Here is an 18,902-nt window from a genome sequence, read left to right as displayed (position 1 = left end):
TTTTTTTTGAGACGGAGTCTTGCTCTGTCACCCGGGCTGGAGTGCAGTGGCTGGGTCTCTGCTCACTGCAAGCTCCGCCTCCCAGGTTCACGCCATTCTCCTGCCTCAGCCTCCGGAGTAGCTGGGACTACAGGAGCCCGCCACCTCGCCCGGCTAGTTTTTTGCATTTTTAGTAGAGATGGGGTTTCACCGTGTTAGCCAGGATGGTCTCGATCTCCTGACCTCGTGATCCGCCCGTCTCGGCCTCCCAAAGTGCTGGGATTACAGGCTTGAGCCACCGCGCCCAGCCTTTGTCTACTTTTTAATTGATTTGCTATCCATCTCCAGGGGGAGCCCTTGTGGAATGTCAGCCCCATGAGGCGGGGATGTTATCCATTTTCTCCTCTAATATATTACCAGTGCTTAATGTTTGGCCCATAGTTGGGTATTCAACAAATATTTGCTGAATGAATAAGTGAAAGAAAATGTGAACAGACCAATGCCACAAAAGTAACTGAAAAAAAGTAGCTTGAGATCTACCATGGGCTTGGTGAGGTGGCTCCAAGTTATAGTCCCAGCACTCTGGGAGGCCAAGGTGGGAGGACTCCTTCAGCCCAGGAGTTTTAGACCAGCCTGGGCAACATGGCAAGACTCCATATTTACAAAAAATAGAAACATTAGGGGGACGTGATGGGGCGCACCTGTAGGCCCAGCTGTTCGGGAGGCTGAGGTGGAAGCCTGGGAGTTCAAGGCTGCATTGAACTGAGATCGTACCACTGCACTCCAGCCCGGGTGACAGACAGACCCTGTCTCAAACAACAACAACAACAACAAAAACCAACACCACCAACCCAAAAACTACCATAAAACAAAGGGCACCATTACTAAGTTCTAGCCAAACTTTAATTCCAACATCTTTTTTCAAATTTCTAAATTTCAAAAGTAGGTGTTTAAGCCAGGCACAGTGGCTCCTGCCTGTCATCCCAGCACTCTGTGAGGCCGAGGTGGAAGGATCACTTGATTCCAGGAGTTTTAGACCAGCCTCGGCAACACAGGGAGACCTCCATCTCTACAAAAAATAAAATAAGCTAATTGTGATGGCGCACCTTAGTCCCAGCTACGCGGGAGGCTAAGGTGGAAGTATCACTTGAGCCTGGGAGGTCAAGGCTGCAGTGAGCTGTGGCTGCACCACTGCACTCCAGCCTGGGTGACACAGCGAGACTGTGTCTTAAAAAAAAAAGAAGTTGGTATTCAATGCAGATAGATGTTCAAGTAACTCAGTGAACCAGAGTACAGAATGCAGAGCAGTCAGGTCCATGTGAAATATCAATCAATTGCTGTATTTCCTTCTGTCTTTGTATATGATATGTATACATACGTGTGTATATATTTATATGTACAAACATATATATATATATATTTACACACAAGAAATGAGTGTGGTATTTTGGTTGACTTGAAAAAGAGTGACTGATGTAAAAATAACATTTTCATAACTGGGTATCTATCCATCTTGAAGAAATGAACTTAAATGTCAACCTTATGTCATTTACAAAAATAAATTACAGTTATACTAGAGATAAAACATTTTTTCAGACCTTGCTGATGAGAAAAACATTTTTAATATAAATGTTAAACAGCCATTTAGATGACTTATCTGAGAATGGATTAGGTCTTTTGAAATTATATGAAACCAATTTTCAAAAAGGAACTAATAAATCATTTAACTATATAAGAACCTGAAACTTCTTTACAGTCACCATTAAGAAAGTAAAATTTAAGAAGACATACATGCGGCCAACAAGCATATTTAAAAATGTTCAACATGACTACAGAAATGAAAATCAAAACCACGAGATACCACCTCACCCCAGTCAGAATGGCCATTACTAAGAAGTCAATAACAAACACTGGCAAGGCTGTGGAGAAAAAAGAACACTTATACACTGCTGGTGGAAATATAAGTTAGTTCAGACACTATACAAAGCAGTGTGGTGATTCATAAAAGAACTTAAAACAGAACTACCATTCAACCCAGCAATCCCATTATTGGGTATATACCCAAAGAAACATAAATTATTCTACCATAAAAACACATGCACACGCATGTTCACTGCAGCACTACTCACAATAGAAAAGACAGAAATCAAACTAAATGCCCATCAATAGACTAGATAAATAAAACGTGGAACATATACACCATGGAATACTATACAGCCATAAAAAAGAAAGAGATCACACCCTCTGCAGCAACATGGAAGGAGCTGGAGGACGTTATCTTAAGCAAAGTAATGCAGGAACCGAAAATCAAATACTGCATGTTCTAAGTGGGAGGTAAATGATGAGAACACTTGTACACACAGAGGGAACGACAGATACAGGGGCCTACTTGAGAGTGGACAGTGGGAGGAGGTAAAAGATCAGGAAAAATAACTAATGGACATCAGGCTTATTACCTGGGTGACAAAATAATCTGTACAACAAACCCTCATGACATGCAATTCACCTATATAACAAACCTGCCTATGTACCCTGAACCTGAAATTTTTAAAAAAGAAAAGATTGAGAGAAAATAATTATTACACTTTCGATAAGTGTTCAGAAGGGCTTCTAAAAACATGGTAAAAAATGAATTAATGAGAAAATAGGCAAAAGTATTTTCTAAGCGATTTACTGATAAGAAAATACAAATATAGCCAATATACATATGAAAAAGTGCTTATCATGTTTACAATGCAGGTAACTGCAAAACAAATTGGGGGCATCTTTGCCACATATCCTCCATCAGATGAGCAAAAGTATTTAGTACTAATCATTCTTGGAATTGCATGTGTGCAGAACAGCAAAAATTGCTATGATTTCTTCTCAAATACTGTGGCAATAATATATTAACAGTTTACAATGAAGTGTGTGACACCGTGAAATGGGTATTTGGTCTCTGTGGCATACAATTTCAAATGCCCTTAGAAACTCCACTGTGCTGCACCCATTAACTCGTCATTTACATTAGGTATATCTCCTAATGTTATCCCTCCCCCCCTTCCCCCTCTCCACAATAGGCCCCAGTGTGTGATGTTCCCCTTCCTGTGTCCCAGTGATCTCTATTGTTCAATTCCCACCTATGAGTGAGAACACGCGGTGTTTGGTTTTCTGTTCTTACGACAGTTTGCTGAGAATGATGGTTTCCAGCTGCATCCATGTCCCTACAAAGGACACGAACTCATCCTTTTTTATGGCTGCATAGTATTCCATGGTGTATATGTGACACATTTTCTTAATCCAGTCTGTCACTGATGGACATGTGGGTTGATTCCAAGTCTTCGCTATTGTGAATAGTGCCGCAATAAACATACGTGTGCATGTGTCTTTACAGCAGCATCATTTATAATCCTTTGCGTTTATACCCAGTAATGGGATGGCTGGGTCAAATGGTATTTCTAGTTCTAGATCCTTGCCCAACATGGCACATGTATACATATGTAACAAACCTGCACATTGTGCACATGTACCCTAGAACTTAAAAAAAAAAAAAAAAAAAAAAGACCCGTGATGTCTTTTTCTATGCTAATGAGTTGACTGGTAGCTGGCAGCCGGTAGGTAACTTCTGGATGGGGCTGTTTACTAGAAAGACCAAGGCAGGATTAGAGGATTAGACTTATAGTACCTCCCCCTCCCCCAACCTCCAGGGAGGGGAGAGGAGCTGAGGGTGAAGTTGATCACCACTGGCCAAAGGTTTTAATCACTGGTGCCTACCTAATGAAACTTTCATAAAAACCTAAGAGGACCAGGTTCAGAGAACTTCTGGGAAGGTGGCATGCCCAGAGAGGACATGGAACCTCCATGCCCCTTCCCCCGTACCTTGCCCCATGGATCTCTTCATCTGTATCCTTTTGTAAAATCCTTTATAATAAACCAGTAAACGTAAGTGTTTCCCTGAGTTCTGCGAGCTGCTCTAGCAAATTAATCAAACCCAAAGAGTGGGTTGTGGGAACCCCAACTTGCAGCTGGTTGGTCACAAGTTCTGGAAGCCTAAACTTGCAACTGGTGGGAAGGAAGAGCAGGCTCTTGTGGGACCAAATCCTCAACCTGTGGGATCTGACACTACCTCCAGGAAAACAGTGTCAGAACTGAACTGAAGGGCACCCAGCAAAACTGTCACAAAACTGATTGCTCACTTAGTGTTTGAGGAGAAACCCACATATGTTTGGCCACAGAAGTCTTCTGCCTGTGATTATTGTTGCTGAGTGTCAGAATACAGAAAGCACTTAGAGTTTGAGTGGTTTTTTTCCCCACACAAAGTATACCCCATTGGGCCAGCAATATTTAGATGTCTAGATCACAGAATTTACAGATTAAAGCACAGGATGTGAAAATCACATGTGTTTGTACTGTCTGTAGCGCTAAAACTGGTAGTAATCAGAACTGAATTATCTTATAGTAGTAAAATATGTACCACATGGAAAGCATCCATGTTTCCATTTCCTTTTTTGTGAGATGGAGTCTCACTCTATTGCCCAGGCTCGAGTGCCCTGGCATGATCTCAGCTCACTGCAGCCTCCGCCTCCCAGGTTCAAGTGATTCTTCTGCCTTAGCCTCCCGAGTACCTGGGATTACAGGCATGCACCACCATGCCCGGCTAATTTTTTTATTTTTGGTAGAGACGGGGTTTCAGCACGTTGGCCAGGATGGTCTTGAACTTCTGGCCTCAGGTGATCCGCCCGCTTAGGCCTCCCAAAGTGCTGGGATTAGAGGCGTAAGCCACCGCGCCCAGCCCCATTTCCTTTTTAAAGAGGATAACATATATTTTCACACGACAAAGATATTGATGGATGGATACCTCTTTGTTAATGCTGGGCACATTAGTGAGGCCAGAATTTCAATTAGGGGAAATCTAATTTATTTCATTATAGACCCTGGTATGGTCTGTCTTCTACTAAATCTTTATTTTAAAAGTTATAATGAAATATATATAAACTAGTATTATTAACATGGCTGAGCTACAGAGGTTTAATATTATGAGTGAGCTAATTTTTTAGTACTTTTGTAGAGATGAGATTTCACCATGTTGTCCAGGCTGGTCTCGAATTCCAGAGCTCAAGTGATCCGCATGCCTCAGCCTCCCAAAGTGCTAAGTTTACGAGCCACTTCACCTGGCCCACAACATTCTTAAAATTGGAAAAATGCAGAGGATACTGCAGGCAAGTCTTTGGCATGGGGGAACAAAGTCTTGTTCTGCATCCAAAAGTCTTTGTAGATGAAATTGAGGCAATCAACAAATAAATTCAAGTAAGAAAGTCATGGTAAAAGGAGAGGTGGTGAGCAATTACTTAAATATACAGAAGTGAGTCTCAACTAGGGGAACTGACGGTTATGAATCAGAAGGTAACAATGACAGTAACAATATAATAACAATCAGAAGACGGTGGGAAGTAAAAACGTGCTAATTGCTTCAACTTTCACAGCAGGAAGTAACCAATAATATTTAAAATTAAGGTACACAGTAAAATAAGTCAATCAAATCTTCAAAATTATTTCACAATCTCTTTTCATAAAAGAAAGGTTTAGAAAATAATGTTTCATGTGTTGAAAAAACATAATCTTAAAATTCTGCAATGGCTATGATTTTTTTCAATTTAAAAGAAAATTAAGAAATATGTATATACTAAAGGATAGCCTATTTCCGTATCCCTATTTTTTCATTTACTTTATCTCACTTGATAGCAGCTTAGAATCCAGACCAAAGAATGAATGAAACCACAATTCACTAATAGATGAACATGGAATCCTTCTATGTGTTTGTATGTATATATACAGATGTGTATGTATATGTGTATATATATGTGTGTATATATGTATGCATGTATATGTATGTGTGTGTATATATATTTGGCTGTTATGCACGAGCCTGCAATTATCATTCTTTGCACATTTGTTCTGATTTAGAAAAAATTCTTAGAGTGGGAAATGCTGGACTAGAATAAGGAGAACTTCTAGAAATGCTGAAATACTCCTGCAGCTGTGTGGATGTACCCATTTTTCCATATCTCAGCTAACAGTGAATGTTGACCTTTCAAATCTTTGGCTGTCTGCTGGAAGAATCATAAATCTTATCCCAAAGTGTATCCTTTTGGTTAATAAAGGCTCATCATCTTTTCATATGCTTAGTGGGCATTAGGTTTTCTCTGCTCCCTTCCTGAACAAGAATGCTCAGGTCTTTATGCATAGCCCTCTTCTGAAAATAAGGATATTAAAATTCTGTCACAGATGAAACTTTTCTCCCCTAATATGTTGTTGTTTTTTTTTAAACTTTGTGCATGGTATACTTTTTGGTAGGGTCTACTACATGGAGAATATTACATCTATAAATGAATACATGTTCCACAGAAGAGAACAACCCAGGCAGAAATGATTCAGTATTTGGAGAGTCATCTCTCTGCTAATCCAGGCTTGGGCCGCTGCATGAAGCTATTGTGGTGGCAGAAAGGCAGAGCAGAAAGGTAGATTATCGAATCCAATTGGCCTGAGTTCAAATCCTGGATCCCCCATTCATTTCTTCATCTCTAAAACAGAATCATACTATCTGTCTCACATCACTATTTTGTGGATAAATGCAATGAGAAATATAATGTATTCACCCAATACATTTTCACTCTTTTCCTTTTACCAAGAAGGGATGTATGTTTTCTCTCTGATGCCTAAGGTGGTATTTCGGGAGAGAAAAAGAAAACAACCCACCTGAAACATGGTCTTGTCCTCCCTATCTTGGGAAAGGGCTGAGGCTTGAGAATGAAGAGCTGTAGGAGGAGAAAGAGGCCATGAGGAGGAGTTGGTGCTGCCCGGAGCTCTAGGTCATCTATCTGGTAGGAAAGTGCCCAGCTTTACAGACTGGTTTCTTCTCACTTGAGGAAATTCCTCAACACTCAACTTTTTCTCCTCCACATTAAGTTCGGATTCTCTCTCTGCCCACCCCCTCTATTAACTGTCACCTCTTTTCTCACGTCTTGAGGTCAAAGTCTCCATGGTCTTTTCTGCTAGGTTTTCTGAGAGCAGCAGCAATTGTGTTTATTCTCTGGTCTTCTTAAGCTGCAGACACAGAAGATCCAGGCCTTCTTCATTCTAGAGACTCTCCAAGCTCTGACAAGTTGCTGTCTTCACCTTTACTGTCCAGAGCGTGACTGCTTCCCATGGTCAGGGGACCTATAGGTTCAGGAGGGAATTTTACTTACTCCTTTCTTCTGGGCCCCAAGGCTGTGGTTCGTATCCTCTGGATACTATTCATTCAGTAGTTTATCGGACATCTACTCAGTACTTGTTAGGTTTAGTCCCCTACACTGAAGGGGCTCATAGTCCAGAAAGCCAAGAATGTTGCAGATGGGTAAGGACAGTCACAGAAGAGTCTGTGAGAAGGGCCCTGCAGCTAAATTCTCAGTGAGGCACAGGGCTCCTCAGAAGGGCAGGGAGACTCCACAAACATATGGGACCTGTGCCCTGTGAAGAAACACCTGGAGAGAAAAAGCTTTATTAATGCAATAATGTTGGACTTGCAAAAAATAAAATAAACTAAATCCCCATACTTAGGGATTATAGAAATCAGGATAAAGATTAGAGCCATCTCCTGGCTAACACGGTGAAACCCCATCTCTACCGAAAATACAAAAAATTAGCCGGGCGTGGTGGCGGGCACCTGTAGTCCCAGCTACTCGGGAGGCTGAGGCAGAATGGCGTGAACCCGGAAGGCAGAGCTTGCAGCGAGTCGAGATTGCACCACTGCACTCCAGACTGGGCAACAGAGCGAGACTCCGTCTCAAAAAAAAAAAAAAAAAAAGATTAGAGCCATCTTTAAGTCAGCGTTTTTAACTTTTTTTGTGCCATGGCCCCCCTTCACTAATCTGATGATATCTAAAGACCTCTACTCAGAATAAAGTTTTAAATGCATAGAAAGAAATGCAAAGAATTATACTGAAATACAAACTTCAAAACTATTAAAACTCTGCATGGCTCACTGTGCAAGTACAGTGTTACTTTATTAACACATTCAATATAAACAACGAATTTACTACAATTTCAAAAGATTAATAAGCATAAACAATACTCTGAAATATCTGTGCAAACCAGAATATGACATAAAAAATCTATGATGTATATGGATGACAAAGTCACAACTACTGCTAATATTGCGGCTTAGCACCTATGTTCACAGTGAAACGCTACTTGTGACTTAGACTAGCATAAAATTTTTTCCCACTCAAATTCATAACTCCTGAGTTATGCTCACGGAACCCAGGGCAAGAATTCCTTTTCGAAATGAAGTCTCGGCCGGGCGCGGTGGCTCAAGCCTGTAATCCCAGCACTTTGGGAGGCCGAGACGGGCGGATCACGAGGTCAGGAGATCGAGACCATCCTGGCTAACACGGTGAAACCCCGTCTCTACTAAAAATACAAAAACTAGCCGGGCGAAGTGGCGGGCGCCTGTAGTCCCAGCTACTCGGGAGGCTGAGGCAGGAGAATGGCATAAACCCGGGAGGCGGAGCTTGCAGTGAGCTGAGATCCGGCCACTGCACTCCAGCCCTGGCGACAGAGTGAGACTCTGCCTCAAAAAAAAAAAAAGAAATGAAGTCTCTTCTGCCCCACCGCCCCCAGACTGAATTAATTACTCTGGGATCCAGCAACACATGGTGTAAATTGCTGGTTACCACCTTTCACACTACCTCCATGGTCAGATCTCTAAGTCATTAAAATAATTGAGTCTTCTTTTTCTTTATTTACCTTTCATGGCTCTGGCACATAGGAAGCACTTAAGCAATTCTATCAGCAGGAAGCAATGCACAGAGATTGAACAAAACTCTTGCAATCTGCTCAGAGACACTCAGGAAGTAGTGCAAAGACAGCAGGCATGAGTTCCCACCCATCCTAGTCTCTGATAAAACAGACTTTAAATCAACAAAGACCAAAAACGACAAAGAAGGGCATTACATAATGGTAACAGGATCAATGCAACAAGATCTAACTACCCTCAATATTTATGCACCCAGTAGAGGAGCATCCAGATTCATAAAACAAGTTCTTAGAGACCTACAAAGAGACTTAGACACCAAACGCCATAATAGTGGCAGACTTTAACACGCCAGTGTCAATATTAAATCAACGAGACAGAAAATTAACAAGGATATTCAGGACTTGAACTCAGCTCTGGACCAAGCAGACCTAATAGACATCTACAGGAAGGGGAAAACTCCTGGTGTTACTAAAACAAAAAAAAAAAAATGGTTTCTCACATTTAAACATTTGAAATAGAAGGGGAAAACTAAATTTTTGCATATTTCAAATATGTGTGGACTGCAAGGTCAAATAAAAAGAATAGCCCCACCTTGCCTGAACTCTTTCCTCTTGAAATTCAGGTCTCAATGGGGTCAAGTTCAGACAAACAGATACACATACTTGGGCTGTCTACCTTAGGACACTCACTGAATTTTACTGCTTCAGGAACTCAAATCTCCTTCTTTCCTCTAACCATCTGTACCAGCCCTCTGCATGGCCCACAGTGACAAGCATCTTTCTCTCTCCCTCCCTTCATGCACTGCCCTGAACTTGGGATGGCCCTTTGACCCAGGTGTGGAAAACCAGGCAACACGTTACCCTCCTACACAAAGGACAAAGGGGAAGAGTAGAGGCCAGATCTGAAACTAGGCCTCCACCCCAATGCCACTTAAACCCAAACTTCAGGATCCTCTAGGACTGCGCTTTGCAGACTTCAGTATATTTAAAAATCACCAGGAGCAATGATGAAAACAGACTGCTAGATTCCAACTCCAAAGATTCTGATTCTGTATCTCTGCAGTAGAGCCCAGGAGTCTGTGTTTTAAACAAGTTTCCAGGGGATGCTGACAAAGTGGGTCCAGGGGCCACATTTGAAGCAAACTTGCTAAGTCACCCTCCCTTCCTCTGACTGGCTGATTTTCAGGGTTTCCAGAAACTTCCGGTGGGTACAAATTTTCCTTGTGCTTCCTTCTCCTGTCCCTGAACTCTTCTGGTCAGGAAGCCTCAAGAGTCAGCACATGAAGTTCTTCTCTATTCTCCTTCACTCCCTTGGTGAAGACACCCAGCCTCAGGCCTTCAGTAGAATCTACACACTGATGACTCCATGGCAACCTGACAACTCCACTCTTATGTCTAAAAAGCAACTTAAAAAACATGTCCAAGGCCGGGCGCGGTGGCTCCAGCACTTGGAGGTCCGAACGGGCGGATCACGAGGTCAGGAGATCAGACCATCGCGCTGCAACAGTGAAACCCCGTCTCTACTCCAGAAATACAAAAAAACATAGCCGGGAAGGTGCGCGGGCGCCTGTATCCCAGCTACTCCGGAGCCGTGCTAGCAGAAATGGCGCTAAACCCGCGGAGCGCGAGCTTGCAGTGAGCTGAGATCCTGTCCAGCTGCACTCCGCCCCCAGCCGGGCAACAGAGCGAGACTCCGTCTCAAAAAAAAAAAAAAAAAAAACATGTCCAAAAGCAAACTCCAGATTTGCCCCAGAGGTACTTCTCTCCTCTGAAATGAAGAAGAAATATTCTAGAGTCATTCTTGATTTCTTCCTTGTACTCTACATCCAATCCATCAGCAAATACCTACAAATCAGAACCAGAATCAGATCAAATATTCTTGCTGCCACCATCCACACCACCATCATGTCTCACCTGAATTAATGTGACAGCTCCCTAAATCACCTCTGTGTTCCTACTCCTGTTCACTTCAGTCTACTTCCTACATGGCAGCTGGAGTGATCTTTTATATAAACTCATATTCTTCTCTGGCCAAAACCATCACTTTGCTCAAAACCTTGCACCAAGGTCCTTTCAGTGGCCCAAAGACCTTACACTATCTTCCTTCCCAATATTCAGTTTCTCAATTATCTCTCCCTCTTTCTCATTCTGCTCAGCTGAGCAGAATGAGAAAACTGCTTTTCCTCAGATGCCTGCAGGCCCCTCACCTGCTTTGGGTCCCTATTCAAGCACCATTTTCTTTTCTCAGTGAAATACATCCCTCATTATCCTTCTCAAATTGGCAAACCAGCACTTCCTACACCCTCCTCTGCTTCATTTTTCTCCATGAAACTGACACCTTACCTACAGTCTATTTTTCCTGTTGACCATCTTTCTCCACCCACAAGAATGTGAACTCTATGAGGGCTAGGATTTCAGTTGGCACCTGGCACACAGCAGGTACTCAACAAATATTTAAATGGGAGAATGGAAGTAATCTGAACTCAGCTTGCTGATATGGATCCTTGGGTCCTCTTGATGTCATCTTCAGAGCAGAAGTGATTTTGTTCTCCAGTTCATGGACTGTAATTTGGGTGCTAAGGACTATGCAGGCTGTGTTGGGATCCAAGAGTGAACAGCGAAGACAAGGACTCTGTGCTCATGCAGCTGCTAACATTCTAGGTGGAAATCAGCAGCCATAATGAACTTCTACTGTGTTCCAGGTGCTTAGGATACAGTAAAAGATACATTTTTGGACTGCATGGAGCTCAGACTGGGAGAAGAGGAGGGTGACAGAAAGAGTTCGTACAAAGGCAGCGGGATAATGACGTAGTGGGAATAAGAAATATTGCAGAGGTAGAAATAACAAAACTAAAAGAATAATTCCACGTAGGGATGAAGAGGAGGAGAAATAAATATGATTCTGAGGTTGAAGTCTGAAGAAAAAACAGGTAAATTATGAAGTTATAAGATAGCAAAAGGAAGAGTCGGGTTTTGAAAATTGCAGTTCTAGTTTCTCAAAACTGGAGTTGTCAAAAGGTTTAGGTTCGAATTCTGGTTCAGCCACTTTGTAGTTACATTAACACCACAGGAATGACTTAACCTTTTGAATGAGTCTGTACTTCTGTCAAATAAAGATAATCCTTATTTGGAAAACTAAAAGACTTTTTTCTCTCTTTCACACACACATGCCTATGTGAATAAACTTCATAGCCCAGTACCTGGTACACAGAAAATCATCAATAAACTATTACCATTGACCCAACCCAGTATTAACCTAGGAATATGGGAACTCATGCATTTAGTAAATGTACATTTAGAGTCTAACAACATCTTAGAAGAATAAACACTAGAGATACATGTCAGGCCTCTGAGCCCAAGGCAAGCCATCGCATCCCCTGTGACTTGCACGTATACACCCAGATGGTCTGAAGTAACTAAGAATCACAAAAGAAGTGCAAATGCCCTGCTTCGCCTTAAGCGATGGCATTCCAACACAAAAGAAGTGAAAATGGCCGGTCCTTGCCTTAAGCGATGACATTATCTTGTGAAATTCCTTTTCCTGGCTCATCCTGGCTCAAAAGCTCCCCACTGAGCACCCTGTGACCCCCACTCCTGCCCGCCAAAGAACAACCCCCCTTTGACTGTAATTTTCCTTTACCTACCCAAATCCTATAACGCGACCCCCCACCCTTATCTCCCGTCGCTCTCTTTTCAGACTCAGCCCGCCTGCACCCAGGCGAAATAAACAGCCATGTTGCTCACACAAAGCCTGTTTGGTGGTCTCTTCACAGGACGCGCATGACAATACAGCAGTAAATTAAGATGGAAAAAGTAATTGTTCCCATGGTGCCTACATTCGGGTGGGTTAATCTCTCTACAAATTAGGTGACTTTTGATTGCAAAAAGGGCTATGAAGAAAGTAAAGCAATCATGATAGATTCCTGTTTTCCAACAAATGTAGGTTCTATCAGGTGAAACATATGTGGCAACTGTGGAAAGAACAACATTAATCAGGGACAGTCTCTAAGAGGTGCTTGAAAAAGAAATCAGCTGTGAAAAAAGCTGGGCTGAGACAAGCCCAGAAGGAAGCATGAATGCAAAGACCTTGTTTCTGGTTAGATGATCTCCTGGCCAGGTCTTACTTTTTAAGTTTTTTAGACTTTTTAAACCTCAGCAACTCATCTGTGACATTGGGATAATAGCTGACATACAAACTTGCTCAGAAAATTCAATAGAAATACATTCATTTATTCAAATATTTACTATCAAGCCTGGCATTGTCCTAGACACCATGGATAGAGCGTTAATACCTGGCATACGGTAAGCATTCAGTTCATATACACCATCACAGTCACTCCAATTATTTCTACCCTGCTTTCTTCCCTAGCACGGCGCTGAAACGGCGTAAGCCTTTACTGACTCAGCGGCCCACTACTAGGAGCCAAGATAACACACTAAATAAAGACACTGGGAAATTCCTCCACCCTTCCCCATTTCTAGGGGAAGGCAGTTGCGGCTAAGGGGCCTGGATGAACATTTGTGAAATCAATGGGATGAAGAATGAGGTCACCAAGAGACCGGGCATTGCCACAAAAGAGAAACCAAAGTTCCCTCACCTGGAGCTCTAGTGTCAAGAGATGTGGGGTTATTTCTCCCTCTTTTATACAATTTTCTCCGAGAAAGGAACAATCCCAAGAAGGAAGCCTGTGAAAGAAAAATGAGCAGCGGGCTAACATGATTTAATCCCAATTCCCACTATGCCACAGGGGGAATCTCTCAGTGCCAGCTGAATGTAATCTACCCGTTTCTGTAATCTACCTCGCTACTTGCTTGAGGAGTCGAGGAATAGAACCTCTTTTCCTACAGGACTCAGAGTAAAAGGTCCACGCCATTCCTGATGCCTAAAGCAGCCGTCTACAAGCCTACTCTCACTGCCCCTTTCAGGAGACAATGAGAATCAAGACAAAACCTCAAGATTTGAATTCAGAGCTGACTGTCTGACACTGATAGTGAAATTCTGCCTGTGCGTGCTTAGGCGGCTAAGAAAAGCAGAGCCAGCAACGATACAGCAAACCAACTCTTAGGACTTGCACAGCGCTTAATACATTTCAAAGGATAAAACCAGAACACAGGGAATCAACTTCCTGTTTACAGAAATCACTTCGCAGAAAACTCTGAAATTACTCCACAAGTGGGTGGGCGGCTACCCTGAGAAAACTTATGTCATCGATCCGCCACTGCCCGCAGTGGACGCTCTCGCACTGCAGATCTCATCTCAAAGCCAGGGCTGGCCTCAAACTGCTTTTCCAAGCCCGGACTGCAAGGGCTGCAGACCCGGGCCAACCCCGCACAGGCGCTCAGGAAGTTCGACACATGCGCCTCCTCACACCCCTGCCTCACCAGGCCGAGCTCATGGAAATCCGTGGGCTTCGACTCTCCGCCGCACGTTGTGCCTTCACGTTGGTCCTATAGAGCTAATCCTAAATCCCGTGGCCGGACAGTACACCCACATGCAGACGCATGTCTCTAACACGCCTCACCACCGCCTAATAAGCAACCAAGATGGCGCGCCCAACGGAAACGGAAGTGGTCGACTCGAAGTGTGGGACTACCTTTCCCAGAACCCTCCGCGGCGCTGTCCGATCCTAGGTGCGATGGTGACGTAAATGCGCGTCCACCTCGAGTCCCGCCCACTGCGAGGCGGCAGGAGGTGGCATGCGAGGTGTTCCTGAGTTGAAGTTTCGGGCGCCGCAGAGCCTTTTGAAATGTTTATTTCAAAAGTAGTTCACATTACATGTAAAGAATGGTAAAATAATAACGATAATAATAATAATAATAAATTCTTACTTAATCCCTGGTTTATGTGAGTAAATATGAATTCTTAAAAATCCCATTCTCCCAAATGGCATCATTTCGTAATCATTTCTTGCCCACAGGTCATATATCATGGATAGTTCTCTATGTCACTACAGACGTAGAGATACGTAGAGATAATAATAAAAAAAAATTTGCAATGCTTGCCTAGGATTCTTTAGCTTTTAGGGAAGTTACCCCCTTGTCCTCCATTGAACTTACGCTTCTAATTTTAGCATATCAAAACTAGACACAATCACTTTCTTTAATATTTTCCCAGTTTGGTGGACTAAATATCCTGTCTCATTTTCCCAATTTGACAGACTAAATATGCTGTCTTACTGCCTATTGCATTTCATTGTCATCTTTTATTTAAGTACTGTGTATTAATGATATCGCTTCTGTTATAAGTGAAATGCTCCCCAGTTTCAACATTTATAAAGTAGTTTAGAAAAAAAAACCTTCATCTGACAAGGTATATCAGTCTTTTCATTTGTGGCTTCTTTTTTTTTCTCCAGTATGACCAAAAGACATTCCTTAGCCTGATTCCCAATAAGTGCATGTCTATATTCATTTCAGATGCTCTCATTGTTCTTTGAATCACCATGTGATTCATTTAAGTGTAAGATATGAAAGGAAGATGGAGTTTCCTGTTTCACCAAAGGATTGCCTACTTTTCTTAACAAAATTTACATAAAAGTAATTATTTCCTTTCTGATTTAAATGGCATCCTAATCACGTACATTGCTATATATATAATGAAATATTTTCTGGGATAGAAGTGTATTCCAAGATAGAGATGTCTTTTCTGTGCCGTGATGAAAGGTTTCAGTTACAGTGATAACTCATTTCCTTCTCTCTCCCTCCTTGCTGTGTTTCAAAATTTCATCCTGGAAGTTCTAGAGCTCTCTCTTATAAACAGAGTATCGAATTGTTTTGATAAATTCTAAAAAATTGTCAATGACTCCAAAGCATCCAAGCCCATCAGGCATTTGGTTCCAAACCACCTCTCTTTGCTTGGGTAGACACAGTCCTTGTTCTCAGCCTGTGTCCTCCAGTTTTACAAATGTCTGAATTTGCTGCTATTGTTCTTCCTTCTGTAAGTCCATCCTTTCCTGTGCTATTGAAATCTTACTCAATATTTAAGACACAACTTGAATATCATTTCCTCTATTGTTTTGAACTCTATATCTATAATTCAATGAGCAGATCAGTCTGTGATTGGGAGAATTTCATGTGAATGTGGTGGATGTTAAATGTCACTCTCGGAACTTTCTCATTTCCCCGAGAAATCAATAAATTATATTACTCTGGGATCCAGTAACACATGGTTTAAATCGCTGGTTACCACGTTTCACACATCCTCCATGGTCAGATCTCTAAGTCATCAAAATAATTGAGTCTTCNTGCAATGCTTGCCTAGGATTCTTTAGCTTTTAGGGAAGTTACCCCCTTGTCCTCCATTGAACTTACGCTTCTAATTTTAGCATATCAAAACTAGACACAATCACTTTCTTTAATATTTTCCCAGTTTGGTGGACTAAATATCCTGTCTCATTTTCCCAATTTGACAGACTAAATATGCTGTCTTACTGCCTATTGCATTTCATTGTCATCTTTTATTTAAGTACTGTGTATTAATGATATCGCTTCTGTTATAAGTGAAATGCTCCCCCAGTTTCAACATTTATAAAGTAGTTTAGAAAAAAAAACCTTCATCTGACAAGGTATATCAGTCTTTTCATTTGTGGCTTCTTTTTTTTTCTCCAGTATGACCAAAAAGACATTCCTTAGCCTGATTCCCAATAAGTGCATGTCTATATTCATTTCAGATGCTCTCATTGTTCTTTGAATCACCATGTGATTCATTTAAGTGTAAGATATGAAAGGAAGATGGAGTTTCCTGTTTCACCAAAGGATTGCCTACTTTTCTTAACAAAATTTACATAAAAAGTAATTATTTCCTTTCTGATTTAAATGGCATCCTAATCACGTACATTGCTATATATATAATGAAATATTTTCTGGGATAGAAGTGTATTCCAAGATAGAGATGTCTTTTTCTGTGCCGTGATGAAAGGTTTCAGTTACAGTGATAACTCATTTCCTTCTCTCTCCCTCCTTGCTGTGTTTCAAAAATTTCATCCTGGAAGTTCTAGAGCTCTCTCTTATAAACAGAGTATCGAATTGTTTTGATAAATTCTAAAAAATTGTCAATGACTCCAAAGCATCCAAGCCCATCAGGCATTTGGTTCCAAACCACCTCTCTTTGCTTGGGTAGACACAGTCCTTGTTCTCAGCCTGTGTCCTCCAGTTTTACAAATGTCTGAATTTGCTGCTATTGTTCTTCCTTCTGTAAGTCCATCCTTTCCTGTGCTATTGAAATCTTACTCAATATTTAAGACACAACTTGAATATCATTTCCTCTATTGTTTTTGAACTCTATATCTATAATTCAATGAGCAGATCAGTCTGTGATTGGGAGAATTTCATGTGAATGTGGTGGATGTTAAATGTCACTCTCGGAACTTTCTCATTTCCCCGAGAAATCAATAAATTATATTACTCTGGGATCCAGTAACACATGGTTTAAATCGCTGGTTACCACGTTTCACACATCCTCCATGGTCAGATCTCTAAGTCATCAAAATAATTGAGTCTTCTTTTTCTTTATTTACTTTTCATGGCTCTGGCACATAGGAAACACTTAAGCAATTCTATCAAGTGTCTTGGCCAGGCATGGTGGCTCACACCTGTAATCCCAGCACTTTGGGAAGCTGAGGTGGGCAGATCACGAGGTCAGGAGATTGAGACCATCCTGGCTAACATGGTGAAACCCCTTCCCTACTTAAAAAAAAAAAAAAAAACATAGCCAGGTGTGGTGGCAGGTGCCTGTAGTCACAGCTGTAGTCACAGCTAGTTGGGAGGCTGAGGCAGGAGAATGGCGTGAACCTGGGAGGCAGAGCTTGCAGTGAGCCGAGATCAAACTGCTGCACTCCAGCCTGGGTGACAGAGCAAGACTCCGTCTCAAAAAAATAATAATAAAAATAAAAATAAATTTTAAAAAAAAGTGTCCTGACCTGGAAGCTGAGAGCCAACCTGGACAAGGTGTGGGTAGATGAATCCATTCCAAGGCCCAAGATGAACATTCAGCCCTCATCCTACCTCATACAAGCTGCAAAAGATTGTAGAAACCGTGTGTCAACTGAATTTGAAACTGCTGTAATTTCCCACTCCCTAACAGTTTTGTTATTGTTGAGAAAAAATGACCAAATTTTAAGTAGGCAAGGGATTTCAGTAGACGTATCTTAAATGAAAATAAATGAATAAGCAAGAGACACATGAAATGACTCTCCACATCCTCAGTCATTAGAGAAATGGAAGTCAAAACAATGGTGCCGCTTCACACTCACTAGAATGGCAAGGATTGAAAAGCAGAAAATAGGCTGGGTGCAGTGGCTCATGCCTGTATCCCAGAACTTTGGGAGACCAAGGTGGTCGGATCACTTGAGGTCAGGAGTTTGAGACCAGTGTGGCTAACATGGTGAAGCCCCGTTTCTCCTAAAAATACAAAAAATTAGCCAGGTGTGGTGGCATGCAGCCATAATCCCAGGTATTTGGGAGGCGGAGGTTGCAGTGAGCCACGATCACACCATTGCACACCAGCTTGGGCAACAAGAGAGAAATTCTATCTCAAAAAAACAAAAACAAAAAAGCAGACAATAACAAATGCTGATGATTATGTAAAGAAGCTGTAACATTCCTGTACTGCTGGTAGGAATTTCAAAATCTACAGCCATACTGGAAAATAATCTGAAAGTTCCTAAACATGTTAAACGTAATAGAAGTTTCCAAATGACCCAGAAATTCCACACCTAGGTATGCACCAAGAGGAAACATTTGTCCAAACTGAATGTTGAGGAAGGAAGATCACTTGAATCCAGCAGATTTAGACCAGCCTGGGTGACATGGTGAAACCCCAACTCTAAAATAAAATAAAAATAAAAAAATATCCAGTTGTGGAGGTAAGCACCTGTGGTCCCAGCTATGTGGGAGGCTTACATCAACAGTGTCACCGCCAGGTAGGAGGGTCATGCTAGCCATGTCACCAGTATTGTCACCCAAAGGGACGCTGACATACTGGAGGTTGGTGTCAATATGGGCGCTGGCAACCACGTCGGCAAGCAGGAGGGTCCCGCTGCACAGCTGTGGAGCGATGATAGTCTGGGTGGTGATATCGGCCATTAGAGGAGCCTCTTCTGCTGGCAAGAGTGTGACAGTAGCAAGTAGATGGACAGGCCTGTGTGTGAGGA

At 42.0% G+C, this 18,902-nt stretch overlaps 1 protein-coding gene across 2 annotated transcripts in view; it reads right to left on the bottom strand.

Moving 5' to 3' along the window:
• Positions 1-14,305, bottom strand: part of ZNF229 (zinc finger protein 229) — a 25,892-nt gene extending 11,587 nt beyond the window's left edge. Inside the window, exons 1-4 of one of the 2 annotated variants that reach the window (XM_017859784.1) lie at positions 14,137-14,305; positions 13,353-13,440; positions 6,966-7,176; positions 6,715-6,773 (exon numbers count right to left, since the gene is read on the bottom strand). In XM_017859784.1, coding sequence (XP_017715273.1) covers positions 6,715-6,773; positions 6,966-6,999 — 93 coding nt within the window. In that variant the 5' untranslated portion in view covers positions 7,000-7,176; positions 13,353-13,440; positions 14,137-14,305. The remainder of the gene's footprint in view (positions 1-6,714; positions 6,774-6,965; positions 7,177-13,352; positions 13,441-14,136) is intronic. The other variant, XM_017859783.1, reaches the window with a different exon arrangement.
• Between the last annotated feature and the right edge of the window lie 4,597 nt (positions 14,306-18,902).

Source organism: Rhinopithecus bieti, unplaced genomic scaffold (assembly GCF_001698545.2).
Source record: "Rhinopithecus bieti isolate Rb0 unplaced genomic scaffold, ASM169854v2 scaffold_52060, whole genome shotgun sequence".
NCBI classification, from domain to species: domain Eukaryota; kingdom Metazoa; phylum Chordata; class Mammalia; order Primates; family Cercopithecidae; genus Rhinopithecus; species Rhinopithecus bieti.
The sequence above is the reverse complement of the archived record's forward strand: the minus strand, read 5'-3'. Positions and strand labels throughout refer to the sequence as shown.